Below are 27,632 nucleotides of genomic sequence, written 5' to 3'. Positions count from 1 at the left end.
TGGGAGGAAGCCGGAGAACCCGGAGAGAACGTGCAAACTCCACACAGAAAGGCACCAGGGCCGCCTCCGGGAATCGAACCCAGAACCTTCTTGCTGTGAGGCGACAGTGCTACCCACCGCACCACCGTGCCGCTGTTTTCATACCCTTATACCGAAAATTAATTATTTACATATTAATTTGAGTTATTATATATACATACATTATTTGAATAAACAGTTCACTTAGTCTTTCCCCTGTGTGATGGAGTTCAGCTCGTACACAGCCTGGGGGAAGAAGCTGACTCTGTGTCTGGTGGTTCTGGCGGCCATTGCTCTGCGACGCCTGCCTCCTGGAGGAGCTTAAACAGTTTGTGTGCGGGGTGTCTGGGGTCAGCTCACTTTCTGAGTCTGGCCCGGCACAGATGCTCAATGGAAGGAAGCTCAGTCCCAGTGAGAGTTCTCCGCTGACCTGACCACCCATCTGCAGTCTCTGCCTGTCCTGATTGGTGGCAAACCCAAACCGCACAGTGCTGGAGGTGAAGAGGACAGACTGGATGATGGCAGTGTAGAAGATGAGGTCCTGGGTCAGATCGAACTTCCTGGACTGTCTCAGGAAATACAACCTCTGTGAAGAGGATCGGGGCACGGAGATGCAGCAGTCACGATTTGGTGGACCAGTGAGCAAACACGTCTTTTTCGTTATCACAGGAGTCCAGGGGTCGGCGAGAGCAACAAATCCACCACCAGAGCTTCGGTCTCTAGTCTTCAACCTAGGAGCCCATGCAGTTAGGTCGAGCCCGAAACGGTGACGCTCCCGGGATTTATGCCTGTACTGCAAAAATAAGGTGAAGATTAAAAGGAGGAGAATGGAGTCTGAGGAGTCCAAGGCGGAGGAGAAGAGGATGAAGTTGGAGATCACTGTGCCACCTATATTTCTATGAAGGATTGTGTTTGTTGCATGTTATTACTTTACTGTTGCCTGTACTATGCAGGAAAATAAAGAAAAAACAATTGAACTGAAGGTAAGAGAGAAAGAATTTGAAGTGAATTTTAAACGGTAAACAGGTCAGAAGGTGAAAGACAAATTTATAAAGGAGCTGAACCAGAAAAGTGAAAAAGATGGAGAAAAATAACAAGTAAAAGCCAACAAAATAATACAGAGAAGAAGGAGAATGGAGCTCAGCGGTGGTGGTACTGAAAGCTGAACTGAAGTCCATGAACAGGATCTTGACATATGTGCCAGGGAGATCCAGGTGCTGCAGGATGTAGTGAGGTCCCAGATTTAGAGAAAGATAGGCACAGAAAGAGTAGAAAGACCCAGAAGAGACTTTGAAGGTAGAAGGAGGAGAAGAGGAGCAGCCTGGGACACTCAATGTACTGTAGATGTTTGTGGCAGCCACCTGACAACGACGTTACAAGAATCTGGTTACACCCACAACCATCACGTGTGACGTTGTGTGAGGTGAGAGAAGGGGTAGGAGAGGAGGGTGTGTGTCTGTGTTGGATGAGGGCCAAAACCAGCCTCTGAGCTGCTAGTGGTTGACTGGGGCTCAGCGGTTTTCCACCGGTCATAGGATCAATGGTTTGATTCCCGGCTCCTCTGGACTTGTTTGTTAAAGTGCTATATGAGACACACTGACCACTAATGATGGTTAGATGAGGCGTCATGAAGCATTTCGACAAATTGCAAAACTCTATTGATACTGTGTCACTGAATACTGACACCTGCTGGACTTGACAATCCCTACAGGCAACCTAGTTAACAGACTCAGCTGACACTGATTCGATGACCTTATATACAATAATATAATTTAAGTCATTGTCTTTTATATAGTATTATTTTATATATTATTTTTATCATTTAAATTTAAAATTGGTATTTTAGATACATTCGAACAATGAACATGTATCATAACGTGAAAATCTAAGTGAACATGTTGTGAATGAGGATGCCTTTTTTTCTATTTACAATTTTTTCGTTTAAAAATAAGTTTTCCAACGTTTTAAAATTTAGTCTGTTACGCTTTTTTTAAAACAACTTCTCCAGCTTTAGAAAATGACGTGTTTTGGAAGCGCCATTTATGTGACCCCGCATTAAACTTATTTTGACAATTAGTGAGACTTTTAAAGCACAAAGTAACAATAATTATTATTATATTATATTATATAATTATTAATAATAATAATAATTATTATTATTATCATATTTTATGATTGTGGCAGCTTATACAGGACCACAAAATTAACATGTTGATATAATTTTCGCAAGTATTTATTTACAAACACACTTTACATTATATACATAAAAACACTACACACATCTACAAGAATCAAATATATATGTCGGCTGTCAGGAGACAAATAAATAAACGTCAGAAATCAGGGGTGTGTTCCAGAAAGCGGGTTATGTTATACTCAGGGTAAGCAGGTTCTGGGTTAATCAACCCAGAGTTCAGGGTTTAGCAGAAGGTTAATCAACCCTGCTTTCTGGAACACACCCCAGGCATCGCTCATTTCCTTGTTTTTCGGTCCACACAGCACCGTAGCTGAGCCACAGCTGTGACGTGACAAAAGAACGAACGAACGATCCATAAGAATCCTAGGAACGAATCAGAAATTAACTTGAGCGCTTGCTGCTCTACAGAGCCTGCTCGGCTCATCTGTCACATGACAAAAGATCTAATCCTTGAGTAAGGGTGCTCAGTTGAGTCAGTCCTGAACGAATCATTTCTAGTTCCGGTCCTGCTGACTGAGCAGGTGCTGCCATGTGGCGAGAGAAGGTACTGCACGGAACTGAACAAGTCGTTCACTGTGAGTACTCGCTCCTCCCGAGTCATATAAAAGATTAGTTCATATTGAACGAATCGTTCACAAACGACACATCACTACCAGATCTACCACACCAGACAAGACCCAAGGTGTAGACTGTACAAAGAGGCCTCTGAGACGATCCAGCACATAACTGCAGGGTGTAAGATGCTGGCAGGGAAAGGTCAAAGTGGGAAACACCTCTCAAGGTGGTAGAGAACAAGCGAGCCAAAATCCTGTGGGACTGGTGATCGGAGCACTGGGGGCAGTGACCCCCAAACTGGAGGAGCGGCTACAACAGATTCCTGGAAAAACATCCGAAATCTCAGTCCAGAAAAGTGCAGTCCTAGGAACAGCAAGGATACTGTGCAGAACCCTCAAGCTCCCTGGCCTCTAGAGGACCCGTTGAGAGGGGAAGAAGTAAAAGTTAACACAATAACACTATAAAAAGGATCCCCCTCATCCGGGCTCTCAGCACCGCCATGGTAGTCCTGCAGCATCTCACGCTCATCAACAGTCAACTTCCTTAGCAGCAGTTCCAGGAAACTCCCAACAACACGTTGATCTGAAGCCCAAGGCAGAGGCCACAGCCTGTGCGTCCCACAAATTAGGACCAGCTACATCCACAAGGTGACACAGTGTTGTTTTCCCAGCAGCACTAGGAGCATGTGTTATTCCAGGAATTCTGCTGTCTTGAACCTCCAATCGAGCCTTGTGAATAAGAGGCTCCACCAGCAGCCAGTGAAGCGAGACTGAGGGCTCCAGCCTCCTCCACTGAAACAGTCCACAGGACCTAAAAGCACTCTGATGAAAGGCAAATAAAGCTGTAATGTTAAAAACAATATTGTCCATTAAAGACAGGGCCGTGTCCAGGTTAAGACCATCAGCCTTTTTAAGAATGGCAGAAGCCACAGGTCTCCAAACTAGGTCAGCTGGGCCACAGGAACCTCTGGGCAAACTGAATCCTGAATGCTGCCACCCTGCTACACTCAAAAAAAACTTGTTGGATGAACATAATGAAATTATGGAAAGTATTTCCACCTAACTAAAATGCGTGAACATAGCAAGAAACCATTTCGCTTAGTAAACCAAATGTAAACAGGATGAAGCAACATGATATATTCGTGTTAATGTTACCTAATGACCATGAGTGATTCCCACTAATGTTTTTAGGGTTGATTGAACATAACTTTCTTGGGTTATTTGATCATGTAGATATTAATGCTTGTTACTTAATTTTATAGGGTAGTAACAAGTTAATTTAAATTAATTCAATTAATAAATTATGCTACTGTATACTAAGACAACCAATGTAAAGTTATCAAATGTTTTGTATGACATCTGTGGCACCAACCATCCCCACTTCTGAAGCCTCCGCTCCACCTTTTCTACAACACCATCCCAGTTCTGTGTAACATGTTCCTCACTGCCAAGATGAACACCCAAGTATTTAAAACCCCCTGTCTCCAAATGAGGCTCCCCGGGAGTCTGGGGCGACCTTTTTTCCAGCTTCCAACTGCTATGGCCTCACTCTTGTTCCAGTTCAGCAGCCCTGTCTGATGCCTCGGCCCACTTTTAAAGGAGCACTCAGCCCACCATTGATCTTCAGTACACTCTCAATATCTTGATACAAAACCCTGATCATAGCAATAAGTCCAGAGATGAGTCCAAACCTCTCTAAAATTTTTTCAGAGGAATGGGTGTTCAACTCGGTCAAAAGCTTTGTTTTGGTCAAGTGAAATCAAGCCCAAATCTATGCCCAATGACCCAGAGAGATCCAGAACATCTTGAATTAACATAATGTTTTCAGTGATTAGCCAACCAGACACACAGTACGTCTGGTCCTGATGGATGATCTGGTCCATCACCTCCCCAAACCTGTTAGCCAGAGTCTTGGATTTTGTAGTCAGTACACAGCAGTGAAACAGGACGCCAGTTCTTGCTATCCTGAAGGTCACCCTTCTTGGGCAGCAATCTGCAGCTGAGAGGCAGGAAGTTTCCTGCCAGACACTCATGAACAACAAAGAGAAAGTCTGCGCCGAGGTCACACCAGAACGTCTTATAAAATTCCACAGTGAGGCCATCCAGCCCTGGAGCTCTCCCTCCCATAATGCCCTGCAGGGCTGTAGACAGCTCCTGCAGAGAAATGTCCATGTCCAGGGCATCGTTGGTCTCTCCAGACACCTGAGGAAGATCCCCACAGAAGAAGTCTATGCCCTCCTCATTCTCAGTGTACTCACTCCCTGTAGAACTCCACCGCCCTCCTCCTGATGTCACCAGGCTCCTCCAGGATGACCTCTGCAGTGGATCACAGGCTGTGGATTGACCTATTTTGACCATTACGTTTCTCCAGGCTGAAAAAAAATCTGGAAGGGGCATCCATATCAGTCACGCTGTGAAACCTTGATTGGACCAGCGCCTCCTGTGTTCTGGTGCCCAATAGGTTGTCAAGAGTTGCCTTTTGGGATTTGAGGACTTCAATGTGCCTCCTGTTTCCTGTGGACTCCACCAAGGTTTTTAATTCCACAATATCATTCCCTAGATCCTTCATTGACCTGGTAATGGCCCTTGTGACATTGAGAGTGTACTGTAAACAAAACTGTTTTATCTCAATTTTTCCACAATCCCACCACTGTCTGAACAGTGTGCACTTCTATGCTTCATGTTGTTATTAAAAACATGAATTAAAACCATGGCATGATCACTAAAACCAGCAGGTCTGATGAAGCAGGACCTATGAAGACTCCTCCATACGTCCACCAGCTCGTGAGTCTTTAGGACTCGGCTTAAAAGCTGCTTCGATGGAGAATGTGGCTCCATGTGGTTTCTATCCAGATTATTGTTTTCAGTGTAGTTAAAATCACCGCCTAAAACCAAAAAAATTGTTTACTTTATTCAGCAGCAGGAGTCTCTCAGCACCTATAGTGGGATAAATATTCACTAAAACCAAAGTGCTGTTAGAAAACATGTCCCGCACCACCAACAGTCTGCCAGGGACGATTTCAGACACAGTGAGGGACACTGGAGGACAGGACCCAGAGAACAAGATGCCCACACCAGCACTGGTGCTGCTGCCGTGACTCAGCACCACCTGCCCAGGCCACTCCCTGGTCCAGTCCACCTCAGTGCTGCTGTCACTGTGTGTCTCCTGAACAAACATCGCATCAATGTGGTTCAGTTTCATCAGTTCGTACAAACTCATCCTTTTTTTTTTTATTCTCTGGCTCCATTCAGGTTCAAAGTGCCAACTTTAACATGGACCATGATGAGAGATGATAAAAAAACAGTGCAGAGCAGAAACACAACTCTAAGGTCAAAAACAGAGTATTTAAAAGACACCATCATCATTATCATCTTCATGAAGAAGCTCCTGTTTCAGTTTAAAGGCAATCTTTTTCAGCCTGTAACACTCCTGGTCAGTGTATCCTCCTCTGCCGGTGCTCCTCATCTGTGAACACACCGACCTAGAACAGCTCCTTATCAGAAAAATAGTCCTTAAATTTCACACGCTTCATGTTCTTTGTTCTCAGTAAAACCTTCTTAACACGTTCCACCGGGTTCTCTTTTGATTTGTGAGGCCGTGGCTGAGAGGAGTTACAGTCTGAGATGTCAGTGTCGCTACCAGGAGTAGAACCCTCGTCCTCACTGAAGTCTGACTCCACCATATTTGCTCTCCTCAGCCTCCCTCTGACCTTCTTCACCGACGCTTGTTCTTGGGAGCCGCTCACAGTCGATTTACACTTTCTTTTTCCAGTTGTGGCCTTTTTACAGCTCTCAGTTTCACTAACCACTGACTCAGTGTCAACAAGCGTCTCAGTGACATCACAGCTTGTCGTCTGCTCAACCGTCACATCCTCCATCACCACAACCTGTTCTCCAGGGGCTGTTGCTCGATCGGCCCCTGTGCCTGTTCACGCAGCCCTGCACCGTGTCCATCACCTCGCTGTGGTTCTGATCCACCCTCCGCTTGCTTCTCAGCACCATCACTCTGCTCCTGTTCACCAGCATCCACACCATCCTCCGCCTGCTGCCCAGCACCACCTCCACCCTGCTCCTGTCCACCTGCTTCTGCTTCACCTTCAGCCTGTTTTGCTGCCTCCTCTTCCTCACCGTGTTCCCTTTGTTCATGCGTGAACTTCTCAGGACACGCCCTGATAAGGCGTCCTTCTCTCCCACAACCAAAGCACCTCATGGTCTCAGATGTTACAAGAAGGATGTAATCAAACTCATCAACTTTTAGCTTGAGGACCAGGTTCAGGTCCTCATCCTTTTTGTACGTCTGCCTCCTGTGTGAGACCACATGTCGCAGCTCTTCTTGTTTACATCCCGATGGCAGCTTCCTGAAAGGTGAGACAATGTTGTCGTGTCTGGACAGTTCTCGACTCAGCAGTTCGTCACTGATAAATGGTGGAATGTTCGACGAAGTCACTTTCTTCGCGGGCTGCGTCAGAGGAGACACGGGGACAAATGAGTCGCTGATGACGACGCTGCTTTGAACCAGAGTTCACGTTTTCAACGCTGTCATGGAAGATCACCACCGAGCCGCTCATCCTGGCGGCGACTTGATGCTTTGTGCACCGACGACAGCGGCCACAGCGACCGCACATTCATTGACCTTCCAACCTTCCAAACTGGCTGCACTCCATCGTCAACAGTCAGTTTTCCCCTCCACATCGTGTCACTTTTATTGTTAAACTGCACCTTGTTCAGCTCTTTGACACAACATATAAATGGCCCTTCCTGTTAGTGTGTGCAGGTCAAATAAAGTGCTGCAGTCTAAGTTAAACTAAGTTAAAACCCAATTCAGGAAAAGGATCCCGTTCATCTGTGGTTTCTAAGCCATCGCAGTAATCTCATAGCATCGTTCGCTCCTCAGTAGTTACTGTGGCTTCATTGAAAACTTCTGTAAGATCCTTTTGGACATCGGAACTGACTTTAGGCCCAGCGTAGAGCTCACAGCCTGGGTGTCTGGGTGTCTGCACAGTTGCTGTAGGGACAGGGCTTCTGCCAATGCTTCATCTTCAGAGGCCTGAGGAAAATCCCCACAGAAATTCTGAAAACATTCCTCATTCTCTGTGTTCTTACATTTGTACAAATCCCTGTAAAAACCACAGCCCTCTGCCTGATGTCAGCAGGTTCCATCAGCTCCTCTCAAGTAGAGGACTTTAAACTGTGGATGTATCTGCTCTGGCCATTCTTCTTCTCCAGATCAAAAAAAGACCTGGAGGAGGCATCCATCTCCGTGACGTTCTGGAACCTGGACCGTACCAGTGCCCCCTGTGCTCTGGTGCCCAGTAGGCTGGCAAGACTTGCCTGTTTCGATTTGAGGACCTCAATGTTTCCTCTGTTTCCCATGACCTCTACTTGCTGTTGCAGTTCCACGATGTTGGTCTCTAGATCTCTAATAGATCTGATAATGTTCCTAGTGACATTGAGAGTGTACCTCAAACAAAATTGCTTAATTTCCACCCTCCCACAGTCCGACCAATGTCTCAAATTTATAAAATACGATTGTCTGGTCTTAAAATCCTCCCATAAGAACCTAAAACCATCCTTAAAACCTTCATCAAGAAGTAAGGAAGTATTAAAATGCCAGTAAGGGCTCCTATACTTGATCTTGTTCATATAAACGTGACACATAACCATGTCAAGATCAGTAAAACTAACAGGCGAGATAGAGCAAAATCTAAAAACATTTAGCTGGTGTTAAAAACAATAAAAAAACTATATTATCTCTCATATGTGACCAAGTGTATTGTCTTTTATCATTATGGAGACTCCTCCAAACATCTGCCAGCTCGTGAGTTTTGTCATGTTTCACGCCATGTGTCACGCCACGTCCCGTTTTATTTTGTTAACTTCCTGTCTCTGTCAGCTGTCACTTACCGGTTCCCAGTATCCACACCTGTCAGTAATTAGGTAATCACCTACCAGTATATAGCATCCACCTCGCACAGACTCAAGCCGCCAGATTGTTAAGTTCCGAACTTCTTTCCAGCGATTCATGTATAGCCTCTTGTGTTTGACCCTGATTGCCTTGACCATTGTTTCCTGCCTGAACCTCGTTTGTACCGCCGCCTGTGAAAGAACTGTGACTGACCATCTGACCGTGAGTTTGCTTAATCCTTGCCTGTACCTTCACCGAGACCTCCTGTGTACCGAACCTTGCCTGATTACTGGACTAGAGATTGCCCGCTCCTCCTTGTACTTCATTGCTGAGACCTTTTGTGTATGACCTGGACCGTCTGACCCTGCCTTGCAAAATAAACCTGTGTTTAACCATCATCGCGCCTCTGTGCTGTGCATGTGGGTCCGACGCCTGCCCAAGTCTGACAGAACAATCTGGCCAGAAATGGACTCCGCCGGCGCAGAGAATTTCCGAGCGCAGCTCATGGCTCAGGACCAGCGATTAGCGGAACAGGAGGAGAAGACCAACGCCGCCCTCCAGAGGCTGGCTGAGTGTGCCCTTCGGCAGGAGACGGCGATGGCAGGATTGACCGAGGCGGTGAATCGCCTGACGCAGAGCCCAACGGGAGAAGCAAGGCCGACTCAGAGTGCCGCTGCCGCGACAGCACCCGTGGCCGCAGCGGTTCCCTTGGCCGTCGCCCCGCAAGCCCGGCTGGGCGCCCCGATACGTTTTTCGGGTGAGTCAGAAGACTGTCGAGCATTCCTCACTCAGTGTGAGATTCATTTTGAATTACATTCACCCGCGTTCCCATCGGAACGGGCTCGAGTGGCATACGCCATCTCGCATCTGACGGGGGACGCGGAAGCATGGGCAACAGTGGAGTGGCAGAACGGCTCTCTCTGCGTGTGCACATTTGCTGCTTTTGCTGTAGCGCTTAAGCAGATCTTCCAGGAAGTCACCCCGGGACGCGAGGCGGCTCAACGGCTGGTGAACATCTGTCAGGGCGGGAGATCAACCGCGAAGTACGCGATTGAATTCCGAACGCTGGCGGCGGAAGCCGGCTGGGACGCCACAGCGCTGGGTGACGTATTCATCCGCGGACTCTCTCGGCGGGTCAAGGATTGTTTAGCAGCGAGGGATTTGCCCAGCGATTTGAACGCTCTGATTGCCCTGGCTATTCAAATTGACCGCAGGCTGGGGAGCACCGAGCGGGAGAACCAACGAGAGGAGAGACTGCGGGAGGACCGTCGACACCGCACTACGAGCCCCAGGAGGGGATATCGAGAGCCCGGCGGCCAGGCCGGTCCCCGGAACCCGGAAGTCGGACAGACGCCGAAGGAGCCGATGCAGATCGGGCGCGCACGGCTCACGGAGGAGGAGAAGCGGCGTCGACGCTCCCAGAGACTTTGCATGTATTGCGGCCAGGCGGGGCATTTCGCCTTGTACTGTCCGCTAAAAGACATGGCTCATCGCTAGCGCGGAGGTTTTAGGTAGCGCCTCCGCTTGCTCACTACCAACAGTGACATTAGTCTCCAGTACCCGGTCCGTCCAGCAGGCGGTTCTCATTGATTCTGGATCCGATGCCAGTCTTATGGACGCAGGACTCGTGGAACGACTGGGCATCGCGGCGCTTCCTTTGGCTTCCCCCGTGGAGACGGCAGCGCTGGACGGACGCCGACTCTGGAGAGTCACCCACCGCACAGAGCCGGTAATAATGACTTTTGCAGACACTCACACCGAGAAAATTACGTTTTTGGTTGTGGAGTCTTGCTACCACCCGGTGGTACTGGGCCACACATGGTTAAGGCTGCACAATCCAACGCTAGATTGGTGCAGGGGGGAGGTGAGCCGATGGGACACCGATTGTCAGAACACGTGCTTTCAGGCCTCAGTTTCTCAGCAGGAACCTACGGACGCAGCGGCGACAGCCAGTGAGGGGATCGAGCAGGCCGATCTAACTGGAGTCCCCGAGTGTTACCATGACCTCCGCACGGTGTTCTGGAAGGCCCGAGCGACCTCTCTACCCCCCCATAGGAAGCACAATTGTGCAATCAACCTGCGCCCAGGGACCACGCCACCTAAGGGGAGGTTATATCAACTCTCTCCCAAAGAAAACCGAGCCATGAGGGAATATCTGGACGCAGCGCTCGTATCAGGTATTATCCGCCCTTCTTCCTCGCCTGCGGGTGCAGGATTCTTCTTCGTGGGGAAAAAGGACGGTTCACTGCGTCCCTGCATCGACTACCGAGGTCTCAATGACATCACCATTAGAGACTCCTACCCTCTTCCGTTACTGTCCTCCGCCTTTGAGTTGTTAGCAGGGGCCACTCACTTCACGAAACTGGATCTCTGCAACGCGTACCACCTGGTACGGATCCGAGAGGGGGACGAATGGAAGACGGCCTTCAATACTCCGAATGGACACTACGAGTATCTGGTCATGCCCTTCGGCCTTACCAACGCGCCAGCCATTTCCAGGTCTTCGTGAACGAGGTATTGGGCCCTATGATTAATGACTTTGTTTTCGTGTACCTCGACAACATCCTGGTCTTTTCTCGCTCCGAGGAGGAGCACATAGCACACGTCCGCCTGGTCCTCAAGAAATTGCTGGAACACCGGCTGTTTGTAAAGGCGAAAAAGTGCGAATTTCATGCGGACCAGGTCTCTTTTTTAGGATTCATTGTCTCCAGAGATAGGATCGAGATGGATCCGGCCAAGACCCAGGCGGTCCAGGAGTGGCCGGTTCCGCAGAGTCGCAGGGAAGTGCAGCGCTTTTTAGGATTCACCAACTTCTACAGGAAATTCATTAGGAGGTTCAGCGGAATTGCCGCCCCACTGCATGCACTAACCTCGTGTAAGACTGCTTTTCAGTGGACGGCAGAAGCAGAGGAGGCGTTTCAGCGTCTGAAGCGCAGCTTCACCACCGCACCAGTGTTGCGGATGCCCGACCCTCAGCGGCAGTTTGTGGTGGAGGTCGACGCGTCCAACACAGGAGTGGGGGCAGTGTTGTCCCAGAGGGACCCCACAGACGGTAGGATCCATCCCTGCGCGTTCATGTGCCGCAAGCTGTCCCCAGCTGAACGTAACTATGACATCGGAGACCGAGAACTGCTTGCAGTAAAAGTGGCACTAGATGAATGGAGACACTGGCTGGAGGGGGCAGACCAGCCCTTCCTAGTGTACACTGACCACAAAAACCTTGAGTACCTTAGAACAGCCAAGAGGCTGAACTCACGCCAGGCTCGATGGGCACTGTTTTTCAGCCGCTTTAATTTCCATCTGTCATACCGTCCTGGATCTAAGAACGTGAAACCTGATGTCCTGTCTCGCCTGCACGACGCGCAGCAGGAACCAGCGGAACCAGAGCCCATCCTACCGGCTGGATGCCTGGTAGGGGCAGTTGCATGGCCAGTGGAGCGTCGAGTACGAGAGGCCACACGGGACCTTCCAGCCCCACGCGGCGCCCCACCCAACCGGCTGTTCGTGCCACCAGACCTCCGGGGGGAGGTGATCCAGTGGGCTCATGCCTCACTGGTAAGTGGGCACCCGGGGGTATCTCGCACCATGTTTAGGTTGGGAGAACGGTTCTGGTGGTCGACCGTGAAGAAGGACGTCCAGGAATACGTCGCGGCATGCCCCACATGCGCCATGGGCAAGACTTCGCACCAGCGACCGACCGGCCTGCTGCAACCCCTGCTGGTACCACACCGCCCATGGTCACACATAGCCCTAGACTTTGTTACCGGTCTACCACCCTCCCAGGGGAAGACAGTAGTTATGACGGTGGTAGATCGTTTCTCCAAGTTAGCTCATTTTATCTCGTTGCCGTCAGCCAAGGCTACGGCCCAAGCCGAGAGAGGTCAGTTTATCTTTGGGGTACCACCCCTAGTCCAATGGACAGGCCGAACGGGCCAATCAGCAGCTGAAGGTGGGACTGCGGCTCCTCGCCTCCAGAAACCCGGGGTTATGGGCCAGTAAGCTAGTGTGGGTAGAGTTTGCCCATAATACGTTGCCCTGCGCCTCCACCGGACTAACCCCGTTTCAGTGCGCTTATGGGTTCCAGCCACCGTTGTTTCCAGCCTTGGAAGAGGAGGTTCACGTCCCGTTGGCGCACGCACTGGTTCGGCGCTGCCGCCTCACGTGGTTGCAGGCACGGCGCACCATGCTGCAGGCGCAGGACCGTTACAAGCGGGCGGCCGTCCGTAAGCGGACACCGGGTCCGGGGTACAAGGTGGGCGACCAGGTCTGGTTATCCACCAGGGACCTCAGGTTACAGGCCCAGACCCGTAAGTTGACCCCAAAGTTCATTGGTCCATACACTATTTCACGTGTTATTAACCCTGTTTCTGTGAGGCTCTCATTGCCCAGGACCATGAGGATACACTCTACCTTTCACATCAGTCGTCTCAAGCCCTACCGATCGTGTCCCATGATCCCTCCTCACCAGCCGCCTCCCCCTCCATGGATCGTGGACGGAGGTCCTGCCTACACGGTATCTGGTTGACTGGGAGGGTTACGGGCCGGATGAACGTTCTTGGGTGCCGGCCCGGGACATATTGGACAAATCCCTCATCAGGGAGTTTCATGCAGCGCATCCTGAGGCCCCGTCCCCGGACGGGATGGGGCGACACGACCACGGCTCCGCAGTTCAGGAGGACTCCGGCGCTGGTCCCTCCTCCTGATGTCCTCCCTCCGCCCACCTGTAATGGAAAAATTGTACTTTAATGCTTTTGTATTCATTTCTGACTCTGCATAGTGACCATGCATTCTGTACTTGTTGATTAGATCCAGAACTGAACATTCTCAGACAGACAATCTATCTCCCTCTCAAGGTGACCGATTGTTCATGGCCTGAGTCTGCCTTTTAACCCTGGGCTCTGGCTCCTTTCTGTCTGATGCCTCACCAGACCCAAGGCTGTAGCCTTGTTTATTCCATGTGTAATATGAACATCTTCACCCACAGTGTGATAAGGAGATTCCACCAGGTCCAGGGAAAAAGGTTAAAAGGCAGAAGCAACTTGAGGATCGTGGGCTCTTTGCATTATACCTCCGTGGTGTGTGCACTGATCTCCCCAGCTGGTTTTCTTTTCTTTTTGATTTGCTTTCCCCATTATTTTTATTTTCTTTATTATTTCAATAAATCGCACAAAAAGGACAACTCTCTCTCATCTACTTCTTTATGGAAAATTTCCACCACAGAAATTGGCGTCTACGAACAGGATCCCGCTGCAGGTCGTCTGGACGGTGTGATCAGGGACGGCGGTCCTGAGGACTAGGGTCGCTCAGCCTCCAAACCTCTACAGCTGTTCTGAGTGGGAGGACTGCTCACCCGTCTGGATCGCCTCTGACGAGATCCAACGAACTCAAAATCCAACGAACACAAAATCCAACCTCTACTCGGCCCGGTGAGAGAGATTCCGTTTTGTTGCGACTTGTTGAAGAGAAAAAAAAAAAAAAAAAAAAAGAAACGGGTTTGAAATTGGTTTCAGTTATTCGGGGTTTACTTGGCTCTGATCATTTGGTTTAGGGAAAGTAAGGCAAATACAGTAACAATTGATTCTAAAACATCCCCAACTAGACTAAAACAACGACAAAAGAAAATATAACTAGGACTAGAGATGATAATATTTCTAAAACGACTATGTGGCTGAAAACATCTAAAATATAATAATTAGGACCAAACAAATTTTTTTTAAATTAAAAAAATTTAATATTCGGGTAAAAAATTAATTAGGTCAAAGTCTGCCCTGGTGGCCGAGACGGTGGTTGCTAAGGGTTGGCTCGTGGGACCGAGCTTGTTTTGTCTGTACTGAGGATACAGACCAGTGTGCAGATCTGAGCGCAGTCCAAAGGGTGTGGACAAGGAAATAAAAGACGGCTTCTGTAAGACGGAGCGCGTTTGCAGGGGGAAGTGGTTTTGAGATACGAGGGACCCGGGTCTTAGAGGGGCCTGACGGTGAGGGACCACTTCCGAGAACCCTGTCGCTGATCTGAGCGGTTCCCTTTCTACGGAGACGTCCGTGGAAGAGAAATTTCGAAAAAAGGTTCCGGCCGGAACACATAAAAATCTAAGGCAGGAAACCGCCGGGACTCTGAAAGATGGGTTCGGGGCGATCTAAGTCTCCACCACCAGACTGCAGCATTACAAAATTAATGAGACGTAAATATGGTGATGAGTGCGTGTCATGTCTTCACGACTGGACAAAACATTATGGGTTTCAAGAAGGTGGATCACTCAGTGTGAAGGACATACGCGCTTTAAAAGAAAAAATTAGAAGAGAAGGAGAAACAGCTCCGTAAAAGTAGAACGATCAAAGTTAAAACCTTAGAAGAAATTGAATTAAACAACAGATGCCTTGAGATTTGGGTTAAAGAATCAGAACGCAGGGAAAGACTGAAATGCCAAAAAGAGTTAGGAGGGAGAAAGGATGAAAGTGGTGACGTAGCTGGCAGAAAAGATAACAACTCTGTGGAAGCTCACACACCGCCACTATACACACATACACACACAGCATGATGAGAAACAGAGCGCTCCCACTGTCTCTGCTTTGTATCCTTTTGCAGAGCTGAGCGCGGTCAAGGTGAATCCCGACCTGGACTCCTTCTACGTCAGCAGGAGGGCCGGGCAGGGTGGACAGCCGGACCAACAGCCTGACCAACAACAACAGCCTGCCCCATATCAACAGCCTGCCCCATATCAACAGCCTGCCCCACTGCAGCAGCCTGGCCCACATCAACAGCCTGGCCCACCTCTGTCATCAGGAGCTGCAACATCGGCTGCAGAGCAGTCAGAGCATGTGGAGGACAGTGTAAATGCCACACCAACTCCTGGAATGGATGTAGAGGCGTTCTGGGCCAACTCACCTGTCGGCTTCATTCCTACATCATCCGCTGCCACAAGCTGTGCCCATGCACCAACTGCCACTACGAGTGCTGCCTCTGCAACTACCAGCGTTCGTACCCTAAGGAGCAACACACCAGTAGCTCCAGAAATCAGCTTGCCCATGGTGGAAGTGGCCGGCCCTGAAGGAAGCATGTTAGTGCACAGACCATGGACTAGCGCTGACATAGCTGACTTTGCTCAAAATCTCCCAGACATCACTGTATCAGGAAAGACATTTGGTGCCAACCTTCTGGCTTTCTGCCAGGAGTACAGACCCACTGGAGCTGAGATCCGTCGCATCCTGGCCAAACGTCTTGCACCTTGTGAATACCAAAAGCTGGCTAGACAATTGCCTGATGTGACACTGGCTCTCAAACACAAAGACTGGACAAACAACTTAAATGATGGATTCGTTACCGCAGTGAGGACGCTTGTTGCCCACCTCGAAACTGCGTTCCCTGATAAAGTCTGTATGATTAAAGTCACCACATGCAAACAACAACCAGAGGAATCAGTTGATGACTTTGTTCACCGCCTCACCACCGCATACAACACACATGGAGGGGTTCATCCTCCCCCGGAAGGAGTGGGAGGACTCATCTGTTCAACATACGAGAGTCACCTGTGTGAACTGGTGATGAAAGGCTTACTCCCTGAAATTTTTGACGCCGTGAAGCAGTCATACATCGGATGGAAAGAAGAAGCGCGTCTGTCTGACCTCACAAGACACGCACGCCATGCTTATGACACTCTCCAGCAGAAGAAGATGGCGAAGAAGGAAAAACAACAGAGCGAATTGTATCTGCCATCCTTGGAGATGTTCTCTGCAATGCATAACAATAACAGAGGAGCGAACAGGTTTCGCGGGCGAGGACGAGGAAGAGACTTCAGACGGAATTGGCCCAACAGAGACACAGGAGGCGCATCTGGAGATCCAGGAAACGCTTGCCACATCTGCGGCGAGATGGGACACTGGAAGAAGTACTGCCCCCGGCTACGTCAGGTTCCACCCTCCCGGGCACTCTCGTCAGACTGACTAGAGAAGGAGCCCAGCGAAGGTTTCCGTTCACATGATGACGTAGACGGTACCGCACAGACACACACACACTCACTCACACTTGATACATGCTTAATAGATTCAAATTCATGCTTGCCTGCTTGCAATGAAGACTTGCTTTCTGCTCAAAATATCCCACAGAGTGATTTTGAAAAGAATAACAAACAGCTAAATGACAACTGCTGCATGACTTTACAGTCAAATGGTTTCAAACAATTTCCCGAGTTTGCTCTGACGGTTCAAGGTGAACGTATGATGTTTTTAGTAGTCTCAGGAGCAACAAATTCGGTAATAAAATCTTCCATGTTTTCCAATCCACCTAAAATGAGTGGACGATTTGTGCACACTATAGGTTCGTCTGGCCAGACAATAAAAGAAAAACTTACTGTGCCTCTGTCTTGCACAACATCAGACGGCAAGACACTCAAACATTCATTTTTGCTTTCAAACTTATGCCCAGTTAATTTATTAGGAAGAGATCTCATGTGTAGTTTAGGTATTTCACTGATTTCCACTCCGGAGGGAGTGCAGGTCACAACCACAGACAATGTGAATAATTATTCCTTTGTTTGTGTTAATTTCAGCTCAGAGCCGCTGCTCTACTCTTATCAGTGGCTACTGAAGGGAGAGGCTGTAACTGAGGCCCTCATACAGGCTGCTCGACAGCTTGTTTCCTCACAGAATACGACCTTTAGAGACGCATCTGACCTGTCTTGTACAGCACATGTGTCCACTGGTCCTGATGAGGAGTTTGAAAAATCATGGTTACGCACACATGCGGACAAACTGACCTCAACCTCTCTATTCTGGGATGAACATAGGTCTGCGCTTGCGATTTCTCTCACTAACGAACAAGAGAGATTTGTTGATGCTTATTCTACAGATCCACATGTCCTTCTGTCAAAACATGACGGAGACAGATGGCAGGACTTGGGTCCTTTCGTGGACAGATGTCAACGGGAAGGAGACTGGCAAACGACTTCCGACCCGAATGTGATGTATTCACCTACTTTGCATGCTTACAAAAAACTTTTTCAGTCTAACTTTCATGCGCAGCGTACAGTGCACTTGGTACCTCAACATTCCACACACACTCCACACCACGTGTTTTTGTCAGAGGACGCTCTGACGCAGTATCCAGCCTTACAGGAAGTTCCAGCTTCCCTGTGGGCCACACACAAATATGATGTAGGTTTGATCAAAGGATGTGACCCAGTGGTCATCACGCCGAAATCTGACTACAGACCATGCAAACAGCAATACCCTTTAAAGAGAGAAGCAATTGAAGGAATAACACCGGTGTTTAACTCTCTTTTGAAAGCAGGAGTCGTTGTCCCATGTGACAACTCTCCAGTGAGGACTCCACTCTTCCCAGTTAAGAAAATCAGAGACAAAGGACAGCCAACAGAATGGAGGTTTGTCCAGGATCTGCAAGCAGTAAATGCGGCGGTCCAACCACGCGCGCCTACGGTACCGAACCCCTACACCATTCTTTCTCAGGTTCCGGCCAAGGCTAAATTTTTTTCAGTAATTGATTTGGCCAATGCTTTTTTCAGCGTGCCCATCCACAAAGACAGTCAATTCTGGTTTGCTTTTGAATTCAACGGAAAGTCATACACTTTTACCAGACTGTGCCAGGGGTATTCAGAAAGCCCTACAATCTACAATATGGCACTGAAAGAAAGCCTGGATGATCTTGTCTTGTCCCCAGGCACCGCCCTGCTGCAGTACGTTGACGACTTGATGATCTGCACTGAGGATCAGGAAACTTGCAAAGCAGATACGATCAAGCTGCTGAAACACCTGCATGGTGCAGGACACAAAGCAAGTCTGTCTAAATTACAGTTTGTTCAGACTGAAGTTACCTTCCTAGGTCACATCATCACCGCTGAAGGGAAATCCATTTCACCTAAAAGAGCTGAAGCTATTCAGAACCTGCCTAAACCGTGCACATACAAACAGCTTATGTCCTTTTTAGGCATGTGCTCTTATTGCAGGAATTTCATTCCTAACTGCGCCGTCTTGGAGGCTCCGCTTAGAGCTCTGATGCAGACGTCTTCTGCATCCACCACCCGCCTCATGTGGACATCTGAGGCGGAACAGGCGTTCACAGACCTCAAACTTGCTCTTCAGTCTGCTCCTACTTTGGGTCTGCCTGACCCTACGCGACCTTTCACCCAAACAGTGGATGAGAAATCAGGTTGTATGACCTCTGTCCTTCTACAGGATCACGGAGGGCGTCCACGCCCTGTAGCCTATTTCTCTGCTAAGCTTGACCCAGTCGCTGCGGGGCTCCCACGATGCCTCCGAGCAGTGGCTGCGGCAGAGAAAGCCGTGCTGGCATCACGTGACATTGTTGGCTATTCTGATGTCACCCTGCTGGTTCCTCATGCCGTGTCTTTGATCCTTTTGGAACAAAAAACATCGCATCTTTCTACAGCCCGATGGCTTAGATACAACACCATCCTACTGGAAATGCCAAACATCACTGTCAAAAGGTGCAATGTGCTTAACCCAGCCACTTTGTTTCCAGGCCCTGACGATGGCGAGCCTCACAACTGTGTTTCGGTCTTGAACCAGGTTTGCACTCCGCGCCCAGATCTATCGGAGGTGCCAATTCCTAACTGTGACCTCGTTCTCTTTGTTGATGGCTCCGCCTCTAGAGACCCTGCTTCGGGCCACTGTCAGGTTGGATATGCAGTCTGCACCTCTCATACTGTTTTACAGTCTGGCGCTTTGCCAGGACATTACTCTGCTCAGGCTGCGGAGTTGATCGCACTGACCGAAGCCTGTAAATTGGCTGAAGGGAAGTCTGCTACTATCTACACAGACTCCAGATACGCTTTTGGCGTCACACATGACTTTGGTGCTCTGTGGAAACACAGAAAGTTTTTGAAATCTGATGGCAAACCTATCTTGCATCATGATAAGGTTGCTGATCTGCTCGACGCAATTCTGTTACCAGCTGCAATTGCTGTATGTAAGTGCCCTGCACACACTGGGGGCACTGATCCCATCTCTGCTGGAAACGCACGCGCTGATGCTGCTGCGAAGGCAGCTGCCCGACTTCCCCTTCCCTTTGCTCCCTGCCTCTTATCCTCCACCTCTACCCAACCTCCCTCTCCTCCCTCTGCTCTCCCGGATCTTCAGACGTTCTCTACCCCACAGGAACGCAAGCTCTGGCTGACGAATGGCGCCATCAGTAGCCATGGCGTTTGGTATGGGCCCGACGGCAAACCTTGCCTGCCTAAACACTTTTTCCCTCATTTCGCGAAGTTGACACATGGACTAGACCATGTATCAAAGGGGGGAATGTTAGATGCTCTCACAAAACATTGGTACACTAAGGGATTTTCAATCTATGTGCAAAAATACTGTGAAGCATGTATGACATGCGCCCAACACAACCCAGGTAAGACGACTGCCAAACCACTGGCAGCTCACCCACCACCGGAACAGGCATTCGACCATTTAATGCTGGACTTCATCGAACTAACGCCAGCAGAAGGTAAAAAGTATTGTTTAGTGATTGTTGATATGTGGTCAAAATGGGTGGAGGCCTTCCCAGCTAAACATGCTAACAGCCATGCAGTTACCAAAGCCTTGCTGACAGAAATAATTCCCAGATGGGGGATTCCATCTAAAATCAGCAGTGACAACGGCTCACACTTTGCAAACCAAGCCCTCGAGGAAGTGGGAAAGTTTCTGAACATTGACATCAGAAAGCACTGCTCTTACCACCCTCAAAGCGGAGGGGCGGTAGAGAGAGAGAATGGCACTTTGAAAAACAAACTGGCTAAATGCTGCTCAGAGACTGGTCTCAAGTGGACTTAGGCTCTTCCCATTGTGCTCTCATACATGAGAATGAGGAGAAGGATGAGAACAAACCTCAGCCCGTATGAGATTCTATTTGGTAGACCTCCTATGATGGGACTCCACCCTGAGACCGAGACTAGGATTTTACCACCTACTGAAATGTGCGAAGACGCAATGCTACAGTACTGTAAGAACTTATCCTCTGTTCTGTCCCAAATCTCTAAACAGGTGAAAGCGGCTCTGCCCAAACAGGCGACAGAACCACTGCACATCATTCAACCAGGAGACTGGGTGATCATTAAGGAGCTTCGCAGGAAGCACTGGAACTCAAAGCGGTGGCAAGGTCCCTTCCAAGTCCTTCAGACGACCAACACGGCTGTGAAGATCGCAGAAAGAGTGACTTGGATCCATTCCAGCCACTGCAGGAAGGTCCCGGATCCAACAGACGACCCTCCATCTCCATCTACACCACACGAGAAAACCACCACCGACGAAAAGAATTGAGAAGGACGACCCTCGCTGTGCTCACACACGCACTGAGGCGAGGCTGCGTTGACCGTTCAGCTAAAGGTGTGAGCCAAGCGCCGCCTGAAGCTGCGCCGGTGAATCACACTATCAGACCATACATCTACACACACGCTCCTGAGAAAACACACACACAAGCAGCCTTGAGTTGCCAACGCTGGACGACGTGTAGACTCTTCACATCACGGGGAGTGACAGTGACTCAGACGACATTGGGAGGAAACCTGGAGGTGATAACAAATCCCAGGTGTCTCTGTGATCAGCTGATCACAACCTGAAGAACCCCAACGAACTGTCAAGGTGTCAACAAACAGGTTGGGAACAATCTAACGCTACTATTCAACAGGAAGAAGAAGACACTGATTGTGACCCTGTTGCTTTGATCCTTATTGTATGTTACTTTAATATTTGCTCTAAATTGTGTGGTTGATTTACATGTATACCTCTCTGTGATTTCATCCACTATTCTTAAACAAAGCATTTTATGCTTCCACTTGATTCACACTTACACTCAAATTTTTATCTTCCACTGACACAAAATGACATTTACCAGACGAAACACGATAAAAATGATTGTCATATCAACCATTGCGGTGACATGTGTGACCCTCCCGTACTTCTGGAGAACTCGCACATTTGTTCACTATAGATCCAAACGCAACATTAAGGACCCTAAAGCCTGGCAGCTTGCCCAAAACTACGTAAATCAGAACCCCACAGGGAACTTATGGTTAGCGTACCTCAAGTACACTTCTAAAACCCTCACAAACAATTCATGTGTAGCATGTGCTGTCGCCAGACCCGATCTCATGGCTGTGCCCACTCCCTTTAACAGCAGTGAGTGTTACAACGAGCGACAACTGCACAATAAAGACACCGGGTGTAGATACACTGCGGACCCCAGCATTCCAAGATGTGATCCGTCTTGCAAAATGCGCGCCTTGCACATTCTGGGCAAGGGTATGGAGATGTACAGTCCCGTCACACATAAGAAAGTTAAGGTGGCCGACATCAAGGTAACGAAAAAGGAGCCCGCGGCTCCCTTGTATTACACGGTGTGTACCACGTGTGAGTTTGAATGCTTCACCTCCAGCCTCGACGGAGGAATAGATGTACTGTAGGCCACTTTCCCAATTGTCACCTGACGTGGGACGTCTCCAACGCACACGGACTTAACCCTGAAGACCATGTGATCCGGTTTGCGATTCCAACTCACACCGGTGCTGCCCCTTTACCCTCATATACATATAGGATCAATAATGTCTCACACGTTGCCCCATCCTCCACCGACTTAGTCCAGCAAAGGAAGCCCTTGTCCGACATGTGGTGGCTCTGTGGGGATCACCCCAGGGCCACCTTACCAACCAATTGGACCGGCACCTGTACTCAGGTAGTGTTCCTCACAGGGGGAATACACCTTTTGCCCTCAGCTCCACAGAAACACTCACGCACCAGACGCAGTGCTCCAGGAGGTTCCTTGGATCCTGACCTTTACATGGATGCAATAGGCGTACCACGAGGAGTGCCGGAGGAGTTTAAGGCTCGCAACGAGCATGCGGCAGGGTGGACGAGTGCTATACCCTTTATGGGCCCCATAATAGAGGTTAACAAGAATTCGGCCTGGATCAACTACCTTTATTACAATCAACAGCGTTTCATCAACAAAACTGCGGGCGGTATGAGAGGCATGTCTGGGCAGCTGGCTCCCACGTCTCAGATGACTTGGCAGAATAGAATGGCCCTGGACATGTTGCTAGCGGAGAAAGGAGGTGTCTGCGTTATGTTTGGAGAAGCGTGCTGTACTTTTATCCCCAACAACACTGATTCTAATGGTACTGTGACAAAGGCTATTGAGGGCCTTGAGAGTCTTAGAGACGAATGGGCTAGAAACTCCGGCGTAGATCCGTCCCCTTGGCGCTGGCTAGACCAAACTTTTGGAAAATGGAAATCAGTTTTTATATCGGCAATAGTCTCGCTTATCATCTTCATGGCCGTGATCATGTTGCTTGGTTGTTGTGTTATTCCTCTAATTAGGGGTCTCATCATGCGCGCGATATCAGCGGCGCTTTCGTACCAAATGACACAATGCACTACATTCAGGAATCCAGATACCGATTCACTCATTGGTTCTGATGCTGACTCTGTAGAGGATGATGTTGACGTTGATAACGAGGACCACAAAGATGACTCCGATGATGATGGTAGTGACACGGAGACTGACGCCACAATAGTTTAAATCAACATATAACCCTCTTCCTATTTTTGCTTGACTGAACGTGATCTGATTGATTATAGGCTTATGTCCCTGTCTTTCCAAAGCTCATACACAAGGGTTATTCTAGTATAACTACCCACAAAAACAGCTCACAAGCTTTTTATCCCTACGCCATTTACATTTTTATAAACAATACATTTAACGAATCATTTTTAAAGAATGCTTTATTACTACAAAATGAATGCCACGATTGACAATTTTTATTCTTTTAATGTTTGATTAATGTGTAATCAAAAGGGGGGAAATGTAATGGAAAAATTGTACTTTAATGCTTTTGTATTCATTTCTGACTCTGCATAGTGACCATGCATTCTGTACTTGTTGATTAGATCCAGAACTGAACATTCTCAGACAGACAATCTATCTCCCTCTCAAGGTGACCGATTGTTCATGGCCTGAGTCTGCCTTTTAACCCTGGGCTCTGGCTCCTTTCTGTCTGATGCCTCACCAGACCCAAGGCTGTAGCCTTGTTTATTCCATGTGTAATATGAACATCTTCACCCACAGTGTGATAAGGAGATTCCACCAGGTCCAGGGAAAAAGGTTAAAAGGCAGAAGCAACTTGAGGATCGTGGGCTCTTTGCATTATACCTCCGTGGTGTGTGTGCACTGATCTCCCCAGCTGGTTTTCTTTTCTTTTTGATTTGCTTTCCCCATTATTTTTATTTTCTTTATTATTTCAATAAATCGCACAAAAAGGACAACTCTCTCTCATCTACTTCTTTATGGAAAATTTCCACCACACCACCCTGCTTCGACATCCGGCCGAGGGGGGGGATTCGGGCCCTCCTCCTACGACCTCCCTCCACCCGCCCTGGGCGGAGGGGGGAGGGGCTCGTTGGCGCCGTGGAAGACGCCATGGGGGGGGGGGTACTGTCATGTTTCACGCCATGTGTCACGCCATGTCCCGTTTTATTTTGTTAACTTCCTGTCTCTGTCAGCTGTCACTTACCGGTTCCCAGTATCCACACCTGTCAGTAATTAGGTAATCACCTACCAGTATATAGCATCCACCTCGCACAGACTCAAGCCGCCAGATTGTTAAGTTCCGAACTTCTTTCCAGCGATTCATGTATAGCCTCTTGTGTTTGACCCTGATTGCCTTGACCATTGTTTCCTGCCTGAACCTCGTTTGTACCGCCGCCTGTGAAAGAACCGTGACTGACCATCTGACCGTGAGTTTGCTTAATCCTTGCCTGTACCTTCACCGAGACCTCCTGTGTACCGAACCTTGCCTGATTACTGGACTAGAGATTGCCCGCTCCTCCTTGTACTTCATTGCTGAGACCTTTTGTGTATGACCTGGACCGTCTGACCCTGCCTTGCAAAATAAACCTGTGTTTAACCATCATCGCGCCTCTGTGCTGTGCATGTGGGTCCGACGCCTGCCCAAGTCTGACAAGTTTCTCTAACCCCTTATTAAAACACGCTTCGATGCAGAGTGAGGTTCAATGTGGTTACGATCCAGCAAGTCATGTTCAATGTTGTTAAAATCATCGCCTAAAAACAGGAGATTGTCAGAATTGAAAAGGTTTAAAACAGTGTTAACTTCAACAAAACAAAATTCTCTCTGAACAGCGGGAGCATATACATTAATGAAGGTAACTGTGGTGCTCAAACACTGCCTGCACTGCCAATAGTCTGCCTGGAATGACTTTAAAAACAGTGAAGGGGGTTGGAAGACAAGATCTGGAGAACAGGATGCCCACCCTCCACTACTATTGCTGCCATGGTTCAGTGTCACCTCCCGTCCAATTCTTTGTGCCAGTCCACTTCATTGCTGCTGTCACTGTGCGTCTCCTGTATAAACATAACATCAATCCCATTCAATTTCATGAGCTCAAAAGCAGCCATTCTTTTCTTAAAATCCCTGGCCCCATTCAGGTTCAATGTTCTAATTTTAAAATAAATCATGAGAAATGAGAAATCAAAATCAACAAAATTAAAACACATTAGCAGCGTGGCAAAAAGTGTGCGGTTATTAAACACTACCATCATCATCATTTTGAAGTTCCTGACTCACTTTGTGCACCAGTTTCTTTAATCTATAAACCTCTTGGTCAGTATAACCTCCTTTTCCTCTGCTTCTCAACTGCCCACAAACTGATTTTATAAAATGATCTTCAATTTTCACCCCCCTTCATATTCTTAGTCTGCAACAGAAACAGCCTGACTCTATCAACACTGTAGGCTTTGGGCCTCTGTGTTGGTCTCAGAGTTGTCTACCTTAGTTTTGCTTTTCCTCTTTATACAGAGTTATTTTCCACTTTCTGTCATCTCTACGTTCTGTGCATCTGCAGCACTGTTTCCATTCAAATCATAATCACACATCTCCTTCTCATGGTCACTCTGCTTTTCCACAGTTGGCATGTCAACAGCTTCACTGGTTTTTAACGGCTCCACGTGGGCCTCTTCAGCCTGCTGGTTGTCTGCCCCAACCTCAGTGTCATGTCCACTTTCTACTGGAGTTTCTCCACCACCAGCCTCATCCTGGGAGTGAGGGCGAGCGTAATTTGCAGCATTGGCAGCGTAAGGGAAAATATTGTTAGTTTAGGTGATCCTCGCGGTGCTGCAATGTGTTAGTAGTTCCTAATTAAAAAAGATCTATGGCAGTTAGCTGCAAAGCTAGCTAATGTAGTGTGACTGTCTGTGGCCCCCAGGTCTTATGTTATATGTATGCTGTCATATATGGCACCTGCCGTGGCACATATGAGGCTTTTCATGGCACGTCCAGAGGTGCTGGCTGTATAATTAGAATATCATCAAAGGTGATTTATTTAATTAATTCCATTCAAAAAGTGAAACTTGTATAAAATATACATTCTGATATATTTAAAATGTTTACCGGCGGTCCTGTGCAGGAGTAGGGCTATTTTAAGGGTTGGCGTGTGCCTGTCTCCGGGGAGCAGAGGCGGGCCTCCCTGCTGGTGTGCGGGGGGTTGACCTGGGGGTGGAGACCTGGGTGACCTGTGTCCGGGGGAGTCTCTCCGGGGTTGCCTGCCTGTACCCGGAGGGGTGTCTCTCCCCTAGGGCGCTGCCCCTGCTCGGGTGGGGCGCTGCCTGCCCTAGCGGTCCGACGTCCACTGGTAACTGCTCGGGCCTGTTGCAGGGGGGGTTGGCGGACTACTCAGGCTACAACCTGCATTACACGGGGCGAGCATGGGCATACCTGAGCGAGAGAATTGGTAAGTGTGAAAGAAGGGTGAGGATGGCTCTGGCTGTGCTGCGTGTGGCGCCTGGGCAGTAGTACTGCGGTCCCTGGGTCGCGGCTGTCCCTTCCTGGCTGGGGGTTGTGGGGGGTGGTGGGATGGGTAGCAGAGCCAGTCAGGAACCTGGCTCTGCAGACCCTGGTGCTCTGCTTCCCAACTACATTTCTCCACATTCATCCACCTAGGTCTGCAAGGGGCGTCCTGCTGATGGAGGGACCGGGGCTACCGGGAAGTGGTTCCGTCCTTCCCAAGTGGGATGCTCTGCAGTTTTAATTGCATTAGTCATACACACTCGTCCAGGAATCTGGGGGCTCCTTCTGGGGGGGCCATTGGACGGAGCCTTCACATTGATGGCTCTGTCTGCTTGACCCCCCTGAGAATTGGCAATCTCCCAAAGTTCCTCATACTTAGCCACATACACATTCATTTAGGGCCGGGGGTGGGCTCTTTCACTGGGGCCTGGGGCTGAGGCCAGTTGTGGCCTCGCCCACTGGCCCTGGTGTAGAGATCACCACCAAGTTTTAACTGCAAAAAGACATTTAGTGTGAGGGGGGGCACTGTCCGGGGGACACACCGTCAGCCAGCGGTCGTGCTCCTGGAGGTGTCACCCACCTTCAGTGCACTTTAGTTCCACACACTCACGTCCAAGCTGGGTTGCAGGGTTCTGGGGTCCCTTTTCCGCTTCCCTCTGCCTTTCCCGGGTTGGGGGAGTTGGGCGGGGCTCGGGAGGAGCTGCGGTCCCTGCCCGGGGCCACATTGACGGCAGGCCGGAGACCTACCCTCCCCACGAATGTGATCAAGCAAATGGTGTAGGTGCAAGAATGTATCTGAGAGTGCATTGGTTCACGTATGATTGACTAGTTTGTTGTGATGATGTGTGTTGTACGTGTGGGTGGGTGTATGCGTCTGTGTTTGTGTGAGTTTGTATGCGTGTGGTGCGGTTGGAGTGTGGGGGTCCGGTTTTCCGCCCGGGGTACGATGATCGTCTGCCTGGGTGGTCTCTTTTCTGCTGACCCCCACCAATTGCTGGCCTTGTGCTGCAGGCCGGTGTGGTGCCAGGGGATGAGGTTGGGCCGATGGGGTCGGCCCCGCTCTGTTCGTGTAGGGGTGGTGGACTGGGGGTGGGCCCCACTCTGGGCGAGGGGGCATCTCCTGGCGGGCTCCCTACAGAC

General features: G+C 49.1%; 3 protein-coding genes across 15 annotated transcripts in view; all 3 read left to right on the top strand.

Annotated features, from left to right (window-relative positions):
* Positions 1-27,632, top strand: part of LOC114851105 (NACHT, LRR and PYD domains-containing protein 12-like) — a 166,759-nt gene that overhangs the window by 35,735 nt on the left and 103,392 nt on the right. The window lies entirely within an intron of this gene.
* LOC129603843 (uncharacterized) lies at positions 15,480-23,955 on the top strand. The gene is made up of 2 exons (XM_055507097.1): positions 15,480-16,663; positions 20,680-23,955. Exon 1 carries the CDS (start codon positions 15,529-15,531, stop codon positions 16,612-16,614), a length of 1,086 nt encoding a protein of 361 aa, XP_055363072.1. The 5' UTR covers positions 15,480-15,528; the 3' UTR covers positions 16,615-16,663; positions 20,680-23,955.
* On the top strand, positions 16,888-23,955 carry LOC129603842 (protein NYNRIN-like). The gene is made up of 2 exons (XM_055507093.1): positions 16,888-18,105; positions 18,192-23,955. Exons 1-2 carry the CDS (start codon positions 18,077-18,079, stop codon positions 20,467-20,469), a joined length of 2,307 nt encoding a protein of 768 aa, XP_055363068.1. The 5' UTR covers positions 16,888-18,076; the 3' UTR covers positions 20,470-23,955.

Source organism: Betta splendens, chromosome 2 (assembly GCF_900634795.4).
Source record: "Betta splendens chromosome 2, fBetSpl5.4, whole genome shotgun sequence".
Lineage (NCBI taxonomy): Eukaryota > Metazoa > Chordata > Actinopteri > Anabantiformes > Osphronemidae > Betta > Betta splendens.
Note: the sequence above shows the minus strand (reverse complement) of the source record. Positions and strands in the feature narration are given on the sequence as shown.